At 41.7% G+C, this 16,449-nt stretch overlaps 1 protein-coding gene across 1 annotated transcript; it reads right to left on the reverse strand.

Annotated features, from left to right (window-relative positions):
• Window positions 1-8,180: 8,180 nt before the first annotated feature.
• Window positions 8,181-9,865, reverse strand: LOC134934026 (olfactory receptor 11A1-like). Its single transcript, XM_063929546.1, has 2 exons — window positions 9,821-9,865; window positions 8,181-9,113 (listed from the first exon to the last, which is right to left on the reverse strand). Exons 1-2 carry the CDS (start codon window positions 9,863-9,865, stop codon window positions 8,181-8,183), a joined length of 978 nt encoding a protein of 325 aa, XP_063785616.1.
• Between the last annotated feature and the right edge of the window lie 6,584 nt (window positions 9,866-16,449).

The raw sequence follows: 16,449 nt of genomic DNA on the forward strand, positions 1-16,449 counted from the left end.
CTGCCTAACTAACTAGGAGAGAGGAAAAAAAGACAGGGCGGAAGGGGAGGGGAACAGTTATATACTCAAAGTGGGAGGATCCCAAAAGAAAAAAAATCCTGTCTACACTAGAGAAATTGGTCATTAACCCACAGTAGGGCAACCATGAAGTAGGATTTTATATATATATATATATATATATATATATATATATATATATATATATTTATATATATATATATATTACTGTACACAACTTTTTTACAGGTGTGGAAGAATGCTGCAAAGTTAGAAAGCTATAGACAGATAGATAGATAGATAGATAGATAGATAGATAGATAGATAGATAGATAGATAGATAGATACATACAAAAAACCTTTATCACATGCTTCAGAAGCAGCACCCCACAGTAAAACCCCTCTTAGCAGGAACCAGGAAACACCCACTACAGCCATTGAAGGAGCAGGAGTTCTGCTGATGTATATGCCCACATAAGGACCTTGATGTGCTCGATGATACTCTAAAGTAAGTGATTTATCAGTAGTTCCTACTAGTGATTACCCCATCATTACCTATTAATAGGTGCAATTTGTGTTATGGGACCTATTGATCCATCTAAGAATGTTTTTGGCTGGTGAAGTTTATTATTGCCCACCCTTCTTTTTAAAATTGTGATTTTACCCCTGGAGATGTCCTGTGCAAAGGACAAAACGCTTAGGGTATTAGGCGATTTGATCCCATTGTCTACATTGGTACTCCCACCATTGAGCTCACGCTCTAGGATGGTTGGTGGCACTCTATGACATCTGTTCCTATGTAGCATTGGTTCTATGTTTACACCTTATCTACAACATAAAAATAAAAAAGGGAATCTCATGTTTTGGGGGCACTCGTTAGAAAAAATATTTTGACTTTTTAAAATGTAACTTTTATTCCTAAAATTAAATGAATTGACAAAACAAGACAATAATATGAACATGTAGACATGCAGTACATAAACCACACCCACATTTCCGCATGGAAAAGAACGCTAATATATTTAGAGGTTATGCAGTTTACTAAATATCAGTCCAAACAATTGGAACCAGTGTAGATGATTATATGTGTTAAAAACTCCGCTCCATATGGAGTTTTGTGATAAATTATCTCAGTTTGAAGTATTGGAAAATTTTACAAACATATTCGGTTTAAAATAACATTTTTATTTCTAGTTAAGTTGAGTTGATATTCAGAATTTTCAAGTTAATAATACATACAAATTCTGCAATGAAACAAGTATCACGTTTCCCAGTTTAAACTCCAGAATATCACATTAAATGTAAGTTAAATAATTGTTTACAAATACAGTTGAGATATGTGTAACAATTACTATAGCTTGGCTCACCATAGCCTCTTTCACATCTCTAATGCCAGATCCCACCCGGGAATTGGAAACTGGTCCTTCCCGGGTGGGATCTGGCATTGGACCGACCGGGCAATTTGCTGGCTCGGATGCCATAGAGGCAGGGGGCATACGCGACGCTGGGAGATGAGCTACTTCCCGTGCCCCCTATCCCTATGTAGTAAACGGGTCCTGGGTCTCATCGACCCGGGAACCTGTTTCCACTGACCCGGTATTCAACCTGGGAATAACCCTTCTTATAACCCGGGTTGAATTACCAGGTCAGGGGACCCAGGAATTGGACCATGGCCCTTTAACACCACATGCTGACCCATGTGGATCCGGCATTATGCTGGGTCGATACTTGGTTAATTTTGCAATGTGAAAAGGGGTATTATCGGTGTATTTCCTTAAACTATATTATATGCAATGCAAAATGAAAGTACTAAAATGTATTACAGAATATACATTTACAAGCAAAACAATATAAGTAACATTAACTGTACCACTGAGACTTTTAGGACCGGTCCTCGTGTACTAGTTGTTCACATGGGGCAAAGTACTGAAGAGTTCCAGTCCGGATATTTTTCCAAAATCACTTTGTTTCTTCAAATAAAGGGGTAAATGTATGTGTTGACTTTAGGTTTGATTTGGGGAATAGTCTCAATCGGGAACAGTGCACGCGATTCAATGGGTATATAAACAGGCACTTAGTCAAGTGATCCTAACTGAAACAATTTGCAGACTCCTTATTATGAACCTTTGGAGTAGGTATTTTCCATTAAAATGGAGATACTATTCAATTTGCTTCAGATCAAATCTGTACTGGTCATAGTAGTTTGATAACTCTTGCATCCTCAGTCTATAAAAAATGATGCGTAAGAAGGGGATCCAGTCAGGATCCAGGATTTCAGTATCCCAGCAGTCAGAATCCCAATGCCGGAATCCTGACATGGTCTGAAATGCTGGCACCGGGATCCCGAATGCTGGAATCCTGATTAAGGTTTGCCGACACTCTGCACTGGTAAGCCATGGGGAACGGAGGTTAGGTTTAGGCGGCTGGGGGAGGATTAAGGTTAGTCTGCAGGGGGAATGGTTAGGGTTAGGCTGTGGGGAGAGAGGGTTAGGTTTAGGCTGCGAGGAGGGGTAGTTAGGGTTCGGCACCTCTGGGGAGAGTTCAGGTCAGGCTGTGGGGGGGGTGTTTGGGTCAGACTCCAGGTAAGGAGAGTTAGGGTTAGGGGGTTGGGGATAAGAGCTAGTCTACTTACTACCTTGGTGTCAGGATCCTGAGCGTTGGGATGCTGTTGTCAGTATTTTGACTGTTGGCATACCAAGTGCGGGGATCCTGATACCATCCCATAAGAAGAGTACTGTACTTTCTATGCAGCAATTCTGTGAACTATAGGATTTAATTAGCAGGTCTCCCTGCACTTAATTGCAGGTGTTTCATGTTGGTAAAATAGGGACTCACTATGGCAGCAGGGGAAGAGGAAGACAAACAGTTTGCAGACCTCTCTCTTTGAGCTGCAGGCATGAACAGCTGGCTAAAGCAGGATTCATTGCAGGAGAGGAGGCAAAGCTACACCCTGCTTCTTCCAAAGGCTGCTACATTGTCAGTTACACTGGAACCACCCTCCTGACATCACAGAGTCTTCCTCAGGATTTTGGAAGAAGCTCCGGAGGCTCCACTTATGGTCAGATGGACACAGCAACAGGTGGGTCACACAGTCGTTCTTCTTTTTGCAGGAATGATGGTAAAGGAATTGTAGCTGGTGGAGGCAGAATCCATTATACGTGGACAGGGGAGAGCAGTGCAAGATAGGTAAGGGTACTTCCTGTACAACACTTGATCCCTCTCATGGTAAAGCCTGTCCTTCCCAGTCCCAGCAGTTAATGTTCCAACTGTATGCTCTAAACATCTACCTTATGTAACCTCCACTGTCAGTTGGTATGTCCTCCTGGTCAGTGTTGGGGGACATTGAATGGACCCACGAGCGGGCCTCATGCACTTTGTCTAAGTTAGCTCCCCCAAATAATGTCCCTCATAGTATATGGCAGAGTCCAGTGTGGTGACTACGAACCATCCCATTTGCCCCCCCATTCACCACATTGTTGGCCATTACAAATATGTAAAGATAAGAGATGAGCAGGTTCGGGTCTCAGAGAACCGAACCTTACCGAACTTTACGCTCTGAACCCGGTTCCGAGCCCGGAGTGAATTTTCCCGCCTGACTTGGAAACCTGAATGAGGCAAAACATCATCATCCCGCTGTCGGATTCTCGCAGGATTTGGATTCCATGACCATTTTCGCTCCAGTCTCTGAGATTTTAGTGAGAGGACGTGTCTCCATCCTCAGTGTCTGTGTGGGGGCGGGAAGGTGGGGTGGCGAGTCTTGTGCTGTGTTGTGCTGTTCAGTCCAGTCCACTATAGTCAGTGTATAGTGCTGCATCAGTCCAGCCAGTCACAGAGTTGGTGTCCTCTGCTGCTATAAGTCCCCAGTGCAGCTGGATAATGTATAAGTCCCTTGCATTTTTGCTGTGTTGTCTTGCATCAGACCAGGGGTAGTGTCTTGTGCAGAATCAGTCCAGTGACCAGTCACAGTGGTGGTGTCCTCTGCTGCCATATATCCAGTGTAGCTTTAAAAGTCCCTTTCAGAGGTGCTATGTTGTCCTGTATCAGACCTGTGATAGTGTCCTGGACATAAGTCATTCCAGTGACCAGGCAGTCACAGTGGTATACGCTGCTGCTATATGTCTACTGCTACATTATAATAATAATAATAATAACAAACACAAGTCCCTCACAGTGTTGCTGTGTTGTGCTGCATCAGACCAGTGGTAGTGTCCTGGCAATCAGTCATTCCAGTGACCAGGCAGTCACAGTGGTATACGCTACTGATATATGTCCATTGCTGATGTATAATAATAATAATAATAATAACAATGACAACAAGTCCCTTTACAGTGTTGCTGTGTTGTGTTGCATCAGACCAGTGGTAGTGTCCTGGCAATCAGTCATTACAGTAACCAGGCAGTCACAGTGGTATACGCTGCTTCTATATGTCCACTGCTACAGTGTAATAATAATAATAATAATAATAACTAAACACAAGTCCCTCACAGTGTTGCTGTGTTGTGCTGCATCAGACCAGTGGTGGTGGCTCCTTCCACCATTTGCATGCCCCCTGCAAGTGCTGGAAGGTGCCCCCACAGTCCAGTTCCTGATATTCAAATTGAAGATGTCACTGTTGAAGTACATCAGGATGAGGATATGGGTGTTGCTGGCCCTGAGGAGGAAGTTGACGATGAGGATTCTGATGGTGATGTGGTTTGTTTAAGTTAGGCACTGGAGAAGACACCTGTTGTCCGTGGGATGAAGAAGCCCATTGTGATGCCTGGGCAAACTACCAAAAAAGCCACCTCTTCAGTGTAGAATTATTTCTCCACAAATCATGACAACAGGTGTCAAGCCATCTGTTGCCTCTGTCCATCTGTAATAAGTAGGGGTAAGGATGTTAAGCACCTAGGAACATCCTCCCTTATACGTCACCTGCTGCGCATTCATCAGAAGTCAGTGTCAAGTTGTGAAACTTTGGGTAAGAGCGTAAGCATTCCACTGAAACCTAAATCACTTCTTCCTCTTGAACCCCAGCTCCTGCAAGCCACACCACCAACTCCCTCAACGTCAACTTCCTCCTCAGTCAGGAATGTCAGTAGTACTGCAGGCCATGTCACTGTCAAGACTGAGAAGTCCTCTCCTAACCGGGATTCCTCCAGAGGATTCTTTAGTGGTACACCTGCTTTTGCTGCCGCTGCTGTTGCTGCTGGGAGTCGATCATCATCCCATATGGGAAGTCGGAAGACCACTTGTGCTACTTCCAGTAAGACATTGACTGTCCAACAGTCCTTTGTGAGGAAGAGGAAATATGACAGCAGTCATCCTCTTGCAAAGCAGATAACTGAGGCCTTGACACTTATGTTGGTGGTAGATGTGCGTCCGGTATATACCATTAGTTCAGTGGGACTTAGAAAATTGAAGGAGATAGTGTGTCCTCAGTGTCAAATCCCATATAGGTTCCACTTTTCTAGGCAGGCGATACCGAGAATGTACAAAGACGTTAGAAAAAGAGTCACCAGTGTCCTACAAAATGTGGTTGTATCCATTGTCCACTTAACCACGGACATGTGGACAAGTGGAACAGGGCAGACTAAGGACTATATGACTGTGACAGCCCACTGGTTAGATGTATGGCCTCCCGCAGCAACAACAGCAGCGGCACCAGTAGCAGCATCTCGCAAATACCAACTCGTTCCTAGGCAGGCTACGCTATGTATCACAGCTTTCTGTAAGAGGCAAACAGCTGACAACTTCTTACGGAAACTGAGGGGCATCATCGCAGAATGGCTTACCCAAATTGGACTCTCCTGGGGATTTGTGATATCGGACAATGCCACCAATATTGTGCGTGCATTACATCTGGGCAAATTCCAGCACGTCCCATGTTTTGCACATACAATTAATTTGGTGGTGCAGAATTTTTTTTTAAATGACAGGGGCATACAGGAGATGCTGTCGGTGGCCCAAAAAATTGCGGGACACTTTCAACATTCTTCCACCACGTGCAAAAAACTGGAGCGACAACAAACACTCCTGAAACTGCCCTGCCATCAACTGAAGCAAGAGGTGGTAGCGAGGTGGATTTCAACCCTGTATATGCTTGAGAGGATAGAGGACCAGCAAAAGGCCATTAAAGCCTATACATCTACCTACAATATAATCAAAGGAGGGGGAATGCACCTGACTCAAGCGCAGAGGAGAATGATTTCCGTCTTGTGCAAGATTCTCCAACCTTTCTAACTTGCTACACGTGAAGTCAGTTCAGACACTGCCAGCTTGAGTCAGGTCATTTCCCTCATCAAGCTTTTGCAGAAGCAACTGGATAAATTGAAGGAGGAGCTAAGATGGAGCAATACTGCAAAGTATGTGGGACTTGTGGATGGAGCCCTTCATTTGCTTTGCCAGGATTCACGGGTGGTCAATCTGTTGAAATCAGAGCACTACATTTTGGCCACCGTGCTCGATCCTAGGTTTAAAGCCTACGTTGTGTCTCTCTTTCTGGCAGACACAAGTTTGCAGAGGTGTAAAGACCTGTTGGTTAGTAAATTGTCAACTCAAGCGGAACGTGACCCAACAACAGCTACTCCTTCAATTTCTCCCACCACTGGGGCTGCAAGGAAAAGTATAACATTTCCTAGCCAACCCGTTGGCGATGATGCAGTGCAGTCAGAAGCGAAAGCTGATATCTGGTCTGGATTGAAGGACCTGCCCTTGCACAAACTGGCTTTATTTTACCTAAGTTGCCCCCCCTCTAGTGTGTACTCTGAAAGAGTGTTTAGTGCAGCCGGTAACCTTGTCAGCGATCGGCATAGGAGGTTACTTCCACAAAATGTGGAGAAGATGATGTTCCTCAAAATGAATTATAAATTCATCCTGGAAGACCTTTACCAGCAATTGCCTCCAGACAGTACAGAGGGACCTGTGATGGTGTATTCAAGTGGGGACAAATTAATACTCTGTGAGGAGGAGGAGAATGTTCACAGTGAAAGGGGTGAGGAATCAGAGGATGAGGTCGACATCTTGCCTCTGAAGTGCCAGTTTCTGCAAGGAGAGATTGATTGCTTCTTTTTTGTTGGTGGGATTAATTGCTTCTTTTTTTGTGGGGGCCCAAAAAAAACCAATTTCAGCCACAGTCGTGTGGCAGACCCTGTCACTGAAATTATTGATTTGTTAAAGTGTGCATGTCCTGTTTATACAACATAAGGGAGGGTGGGAGGGCCCAAGGACAATTCCATCTTATCATCATGTGCTGTTTGGGGACTATTGTTTTTAAAGTGCCATCCTGTCTGACACTTCTGTATATGTCCAGTTGTTTTGCCATTTAATTTCAGTGATTTGGACGTATAATTCAAGTGATTTTGCCATTTAATTTCCGTGATTTGGATGTATAATTCCAGTGATTTGGACGTATAATTCCAGTGATTTTGCCATTTTATTCCAGTGATTTGGACGTATAATTCCAGTGATTTTGCCATTTTATTCCAGTGATTTGGACGTATAATTCCAGTGATTTGGACGTATAATTCCATTGGGAATTGTTTGTGTCACTTTATTATTATTATCCAATTACAGAGTACATAAATAATCAAACAGGAAAACAGCAACTTACAGTTGACAGTATAGGACAAGTACAGGGTAAATAAACAGTTACATCAGCAGATGACACTGGAATAAGTATCAGGTGACAAAAGACTGCTGGATGTGGTACAGTTGAAGATTATTAAGGTAAGACAAAGGATAAGCACATGAGGGAAGAGGGCCCTGCTCGTGAGAGCTTACAATCTTTACAATCACTTGGCTTAGTCATACAGCTACCTCATTGCACCTCTTCAATATCTTTACATGAGATGCAGTGCCACTCCTAGATGGGCCAGGTGTTTGTGCCACACACTTGTGTTTTGCTTGGTCATACAGCCACCTTGGTGCAACTTTTAGGCCTAAAAACAATATTGTGAGGTGTTCAGAATAGACTGGAAATGAGTGGAAATGAATGTTATTGATAGTAATAATACCGTAGGAGCAAAATTACCCCCAAATTCTGTGATTTTAGCTGTTTTTATGTTTTTTTCAAAAATCATCCAGATCCAAAACCAAAACACGAAAGTGGAATTAGAACCAAAACCAAAACACAAAACACGAAAAGTGGCTGCCGCACATCTCTAGCAAAGATACATTTGTTTCATTTGTACCTTGGATATTTATCACCATTTCTTGCAGAAATTAAAGTGTTTTATTTTATCAAAGGCTTTCTTAAAATCTTTGTTTCTGAAAGTATATATTATAGGATTTAGCAAAGGAGTTATCACAGTGTAAAACAGAGCCAGGATCTTGCTGATTATCCAGAAGCGCTTTGTTGGATACACATAAACAATGATTAGTGTTCCATAAAATATGGAAACCACCATCAGGTGAGAGCTGCAGGTGGAGAAGGCTTTTTGTCTTCCAGTAAATGACGGTATCTTTAGAATAGTAAACACAATATACACATATGACATCACAATGATTATGAAGGGTCCCATAATTGCTAAAATAACCATCACCAAAGTCTCAATATGAATTATGGTGGTATCAGAGCAGGAAAGCTGCAATATGGGTTCAAAGTCACAGTAGAAATGGTCAATAACATTTGGTCCACAGAAGTGCAAACTGCACATAGACTGCAAATCAATTATTATCATTATAAAACTCGTCATCCAAATTATAGTCATAGATTTCACACAAAACCTGTGATTTATTATATTATTATAGTGCAAAGGGTGACAGATGGCCAGATACCGATCATAGGACATCACAGACAGAAGAAGACATTCTGAAGACTCTGATGTAGCAAAGAAATTAAACTGAATGATGCATCCTATAAGTGACATAGTGCAACCGTCATACAGCACAATGTTCAGAAGGTTTGGGAGAATATCTGTAGTCAGCATGATGTCAAACAATGATAGCTGTGTAATGAAGAAGTACATGGGGGTCTGAAGGTGTTTGCTCAGTAGAAATAAAATCATGATTAGGAGGTTTCCAGAGATGGTCACAGAGTAGATGATGAACAGAAGTAAGAACAGGGGGATATTAAAGTATTGAAGATTTGGAAAACCCACAAGTATGACTGAGGTGATATTGTTCTTGTATGTTACCTGAGGGAGGAACACAAAGCTCCACATTTATCAGTGTTGTAGAAGAACACTAAGAACAATATCCTATTAGCTTTGATAAATTTGCCTGGGGCTATTCAATTAACCCAGATGCCAGCACTTATCATGGATTTTATTTCACCTGCCTCAGGCATGCAAAACAAAAATTTGCGATAAGCTTACATTTTTTATCCATTCGCGGCCAAGGAAACACATAGATCCGTGAAATTTTGTGGATCCTACAGTATGTATTTTTTTGCCCAAAAAAGGAAAATTTGTCAGACAGAACAAATAGAGGCTAATTATTATGAGTCTCTGCTGTGGCTCATTCCTGTTTGTATTTCTGTCTGTCTCCTAGCAACTAGGAAGCTGGCTGCTACATGCAGCAGCACACCTATTTGGAATGCCTCGTTGCCAAACTCCGGCATGATGAATCCTGTGATTGGGCTGTCTCCCTTTCATTAGGGATTCTGTTCAGTTATGCCCTGCTGGTGATATTTTTTAGTTCCTGAACCTAGTGAGCTCATCACATGGTCACTGTACCCTGTACAGTTTCCAGTCTGTCTGTCTGTTTGTTCCTGATTCCTGGTTCCCTGCCTCTGTGTACCTGCATTCCTGTATGCTGCCTCAGTTCTCTATATGTTGACCTTGCTAGCCCTGCACCAGTGACCTTTTTATTCTGCCCTGTATCTGCCATCCTGTGTCCATACCTGCTCCATGTCATTGTCTTGCCATGGCCTTCCAGTTACTCTCATGTCTGGTCCTGACCCACGTCCAGGCTCCTGCCAAGTCTCTGTGTTTATATCCTGCCATCTCTGGTTCTGAGTATATCTACTCCAGCGGTCTCCAAAACATCTGAACCTGTATTCCAGACATAGTCCACCCACTGAGTTTGCATCATGTCTGTTATTGCAGAATGTGGCCTATTCACACTATCCAGTCAGTTAGTCTCTCTCTCTGCAACTAGGTTTATGTTGCCAGTACTCTGCTTTCAATCAGTACACTTTAAGCACCTGTCCATTTCCCATCAGTTAACTATTGTTTGGCTAGGGTTCATCTGCAAACAAATCTAATCCCTTTATTTTTCATTTTCCATAAACAGTGCATATTTGGTCATGCAGTCTTCAGTTACCATACCTTGTCAAGCCTGCCTGCAGTTATCATTCCTGTATCCAATCTACCTGCAATTAACCCTTGGCTTGCCAGCTGCTACACTCTAGGTTTAATTCCTTGTGTCCTCCAGCCTATTGTGTGAGCTCCTACTGCTAGAGGTTTAAGACCAGGTGACATCTCAAGTGCAGGTGAGCGCATACAGCTTTATGGGAACAGGAGAGGTTGGTATTAACAGAACACCCTCTCACCGGCTAACACATACTGTAGTGCTAGAGTTCACTAACACTAATTGCAACCCCAAAATAAAATCAGTGCAAAAAAAGAAATAGTGGGAAAAAAAACAACTTATTTGACACCTGAAAAAGTTCCGGAACTAAATGGATACTCCCTTAAAGAGCTTTCTGTGGAATTGCAAATGTGATTTAAACAGAATTTTAATCTGCACCATAGTCTTTACTACAGAACAAACTCTTTGTCACCAAAACAATCCAAAAACAAACGATTAAAACATTATTGTGTAGGTAGATACTGTAGATAGAAATAACACGTACAGTATATACACAACTGAAGTATTACAAATAGTTATTTCATAGATAAATGTGGTTGGTTTTAAACAGACAGAACTTTACGTTACTGTACAAGTCTGCTTTATTTTTGTTTCAATTTTTATTACATTGTGGACAAAATGTATTTTACACATAAATGTATTTATACAGATACCTGTAGGTTGTTGTGTTGTTGTTGGGTTTTTTTTTTTTTACAATTTTCCTTGTAGCTATATTGGTTTTTACAAAAAAAGGGAATCTGTAGTTCCTGCTATGTGATTGGAATCAGAAAGTTATATAAAGGTCTGCAGTCACATCTTACTGTATATGCTGCAAGATCACACTTTTAGAATTTTACACTATCAATTTATTGGTTTTAATTAAAAATAGATTTAGGGACTTCCGGCCGCGCTCGTATGCTGTGAGGACGTCTCCCTGCACAGCTCCGGTAGACGCGCTGCCTCCCCGCTTTTAAAAGCCGATCCGCGGCTTCCAATAAGGCTCCAAGGTGTACAGGGATTGTCCCGCTGTCGGATGGACATATTCTTAGCTTCGGGCGCCTCCACAAAGCCCTCTTCACTCCCCCAGCCGTCACGGCAAGAGAAGAGACGCGCTGAAACTAACATGGCGCCGGGTATCAATACGCCTCCAGCATCGCCTGCAGCAAAGAAAACGGCTGTTAACCCGAGCACTCAGGCTGTCTCTCACGCTGTTTCCCAGGTCAGTCACCCTCCTGATACCCCCATTACTTATTCTGATCTTGTGGCTGCAATAAATAGTACTATGGGCCCCCTCCTCACCAAAGCTGTGGCAGATATCACCCAGCAGATTCAACACCTGTCGCATAAAGTATCACTCCATGATAACCAAATTGGATCTCTTAGCCATGATATGGCTATTGCACAGGGATCTATTATACGTTTACAGAAAGAAAACCATCATTTGTGGAATCGTCTTGAAGACGCAGAAAATCGCTCACGCAGAAATAATATACGTCTGGTGGGCCTCCCTGAAATTATAAAAGGACCTGATCTAGTTAAGTTTGTACAGACCACTCTGCCATCTCTTCTGGGCATTGCGGATGCTTGCACAGATTTAGTGATTGAGAGAGTACACAGAGTGGGCCCCCCCCACGTACCCCTGATGGTCGCCCTCGTGTCGTCCTCTTTCGTTGCCTGAATTATTTACATAAATTGGCGTTCTGGACTGCTTCGCGCAAACAACGTTTTGTGTTATGGGAAAAATCACGTTTACTTATATTTCAGGATTTTTCTGTGGAGCTCACGAAAGCCAGAAAGGCTTTTAACCCGATATGTGCTAAATTAGTTCAATCCAAACGTAAGTTCACTCTTATGTACCCTGCTAAACTCCGCATTTATGGTGACGGTGATCCAGTGGATTTCACATCTCCGGATGATGCCATGTCCTATATTCAGGAATTTGATGCTGAAGCGGCTGAAGATATATCTGATGCTCATGCGGACTCGGGACCTGCCGCCCCCTCTGCTACGACTTAAGTCCATGCCTTTTTCTTTGCCTTCCCACCTATTTTACATCCTGTCTGGGATCTATTTCTCTATATGACGTAATGTTTTCTGCATTCTAATTTCTGACCACACAGTGTTTTTCGTCTCTCAATTCCCCTGTTAATGGGGAATCCAAAAATTCTAACACTTCATTACAAATCCTGTATTGCATGCCTCTCTAGATAGCCTTTATTTTTATTTTATTTTTATTTTACTTTTATTTAATTGTTTTTTTTTTTTTTTTGGTACTCCCATTTGGCAGTTGTATCTACCGGAGAGCTGCACCGTTATTTTGATTGGTTTATATATGTTAATAACCTCTTTTTATTCACCGGATTTCAGGCTGTTTTACATGGCCATGCTGAATATTTTGTCTTATGTTATTGTTTACCATTTTTCCTATGTCCCTCCCCTTCCTCTCCCCATTTCACTTACTTTTGCCTATAATACATTGATTGTTAATTTCCTGCTGAGTAGTGTTGTTCTATATCATAAGAATAATTTTCTATGACCGAACTTAAAATAGGCTCTCTTAATGTTGGGGGCATAAACTCCCCTGCCAAGAGGCGTAAAATTATTCAATACTTATCCAAACATGATATTGATATTGTTTTTATTCAAGAATCCCACTTAACCCAATCAGAGTCTCTTAAGCTTCAGATGCTTCAGTGGTTCTTATTAGCTGCTGCTCCCTACAATTCCAAGGCGCGAGGTGTCGTCATTTTGGCCAAAAGACATATTCCCATTACTGTTATTCGAACTGACGCTGACCCCTCTGGTAGGTTTCTTCTGGTTGAGATTACTCTGTATAATATTTAATTTATTCTTTGTAATATTTATGCTCCCAATGTATATAACAAAGCTTTTTTCCAGTTGTTGATTTATAAATTATCCCCACATCTTCAGGATAATTTAATAATATGTGGTGATTTCAATCTTATTACCTCACCTGCCCTAGACCGGTCTAATGCCCACAATGGTGCAGTTCACCTACCTAAATTAGGTATTCCTCATTTTTCTACGTCTCTACAGGTTATTGACGTTTGGAGGGCTTTACACCCCACCGACAGAGATTACACTTGCCTTTCTGCTGCCCATAATACGCTTTCACGCATTGATTACACCTTCTTGTCACACCATTTATTTCCTAAAGTAACAGAAGCAGATATTGAATCGATAGCTATTTCAGATCACGCTTTAATTTGGTTCTCTTTTTTAGTTAAACCCGATTGTAAACCCCCCCTGCATTGGCGTTTCCCTTCTCATCTAGTCCATTCCCTGAAATTTTGTGATATGTTACATTCAGCCTGGGATCAATATGTTTTTTCCAATAATTTTCACGCGATTGCTGATCCTTCCCTATTTTGGCAGGCGTCCAAGACAGTACTGCGAGGTGAGATCCTTTCTTATACGTTCGCACTGAAACGACAATATGCTCTCTCTTATCTTACTGTACAGCAGGCCCTCACCGAATCCTTTCAACTCTATAAGTCTATTCCTACCCCGGCTAATAAACATTCTTATCAAACTCAAAAATTACACTTCGATGAATTCTTAAATGCCATGGGTGATAAGTACAAATTTAAAGTAGATTTTCGTTTCCATAAATTCGGCAACAAGACAGGCAAGATGCTGACAAATCTCTTAAAAGGGTCTCGTTCTTCTATGTTGGTGCACCCACTAAAGTCGAAAGATGGATCTTTGATTGTTGATCCTCAGCAGATTTCAAATACTATGAGATCCTTTTATGAAAATTTGTATTCTGATCCCCCCCTTTCACTTTCCCCTATGCCTGTAGAATATCCCACTCCTTCTTCCTGGGAATATCCGGCGCTTCCGCAATTTCCTGTTGATACTTCCCCCAATCTAAACTCCCCGATCACTTGTGAGGAAGTACGTGCTGCAGTTTCTCGATTGAAACCTTCTAAAGCACCGGGTCCGGATGGTTTAACGGGGGAATTTTATAAATGTTTACTTCCAAAAATTGATACACACCTAACAGCCTTATATAATCATATCTTAGAGACTAATACACTTCCACTTCACTTCAATTCTGCTATTATTAGAGTTTTACCGAAACAAGGACGTGATCTCTCTGACCCTGCTTCTTACCGCCCCATATCCCTTTTAAATATCGACTACAAAATTTTGACTAAAATAATTGCTGATCGTCTTAAACCCTCCCTACCTCACGTGATCCATCCCGATCAAACGGGATTTATTTATGGCCGTCATTCCGTTATAAATGTTAGACGAGTTCTTTCCGTTATCGCATACTTAACCTCTTCTTCCAAGTCCGTCTCTTCTCATAATGTGGTACTGTCTTTGGATGCCGAAAAGGCCTTTGACCTTATTACCTGGCCCCATCTCTTCCTTTCCTTCGAAAAATTTGGTTACCCCCCTTCATTTATTGCCTTCTTAAAAACCCTTTATACCTTCCCTAGATCACAACTCTTATGTAATGGACATTTATCGGACCCGTTCACTATCCAAAAAGGGACACGTCAAGGTTGTCCCCTTTCCCCACTTCTGTTTGCTCTAGCGATTGAGCCTTTAGCTGTCAGAATTCGTAACTCCCCATTAATCGAAGGAATTCAGATAGGCAATGTTGTCTTAAAGACAGCTCTCTTTGCAGATGACATGCTGCTATTTCTTTCGAACCCGAGGTCGTCATTATCTCAAGTGATGACTTTAATACATTCTTTTGGTTCGGTAGCAGGCTTTCGGATAAATGTTACTAAATCTGAATTACTTACTATTACTGCCCCACCTTTGGCACCATTACTTTCCCATTTCTCTACCACTGACAATATAAAATATTTAGGTATTCATATTCCCGCTGATTTATCCTCTTTATATAAAAGAAATTTTTCCCCAATCCTTTCCAAAATTGCTACTTTATATGACTCATGGATGTCTTTACCTTTATCCCTCTTAGGCCGTTTAGCTGTTGTGAAAAGCATCATCTTTCCAAAAATATTTTACGCTCTCCAGATGTTGCCTATCGGTCTTTCTACTTCAGATTATGCCCGATTTGATCGTCTTACTTCCAAATTCTTATGGCAACTCAAACGCCCCAAAATAGCGCTCAACAAACTCCAATCCCCACGCATTAAAGGTGGTATGAATTCTCCTAATCTTCATAGATACTTCCTCTCTATACAATTTAGATATATCTCTGATTGGTTGCTGAATACCTCCACATATACTGATTTTGCTCTTGACTGTGCTATTTTTTCCCCTTTCGCTCCCAGTGCACTTCTTCATTCAAAGAAAGCTGATATCCCTCTTTCAATTAGACAACACCTCTTATTTCAAGACCTTTATTTGGCCTGGCGAACTATCAATAGGAAGCTAACCAGAAATTTTCTATCTTCTCCTTTCGTTCCTCTATGGGGCAACCCTTCTTTCCCTCCTTCTTTGACGAATGTAGAATTCAACAACTGGAAATCTAAAGGGCTGATGTTGATCTCTCAAGTTTTTGATCCAGGGGGTTCCTTATTGTCTTTCTCAGACCTAACACAAACCTACCAGATTTCGAATCGTTCATTTTACATGTACCTACAATCTAGACATTTTGCGCAGTCGCTTGACCCTTCCACTAGATTCATTTTATCTAAAGACTCACTCAACACTCTCCTCAATTCTTTAAAATCATCCCAATACCATACAAGATTATTATATTCCCTCTTGACTCCTGATAACATTTCACTGGCCTGGTCTACCCTCCTAGTAGCCTGGCAGGGAGATATTTCATCTAATACTCCGATTACTGATTTAACCAAATATTTTGATAGGTCGCTGAGACATCTGAAGTCTTCCTATCTTCAAGAGGTACATTTGAAAGCAATGCACAGGGCATACATCTCTCCGGTTCAGAGGAAGCATATGTCCCCGGACTGTGATGGATCCTGTTTGAAGTGTCACGCTTCCAATGCTAATTTCTTCCACTGCATGTGGAATTGTGGTAAGATCAAAAGATTCTGGAGTAAGCTATTAAATTATATTAATATCATTTTTGGATTACGCCTTTCTCTAGATCCCATTGCGTGTCTACTAACTGATTTCACCAACTGGTCCCTTGGCAATGAGAAATTGACTATCATACCATTACTAACAATTATACTTACAGTAGCCAAAAAGGTGATTTTAATT

The sequence above is a fragment of the Pseudophryne corroboree genome, chromosome 6 (assembly GCF_028390025.1).
Source record: "Pseudophryne corroboree isolate aPseCor3 chromosome 6, aPseCor3.hap2, whole genome shotgun sequence".
NCBI classification, from domain to species: Eukaryota; Metazoa; Chordata; class Amphibia; order Anura; family Myobatrachidae; genus Pseudophryne; species Pseudophryne corroboree.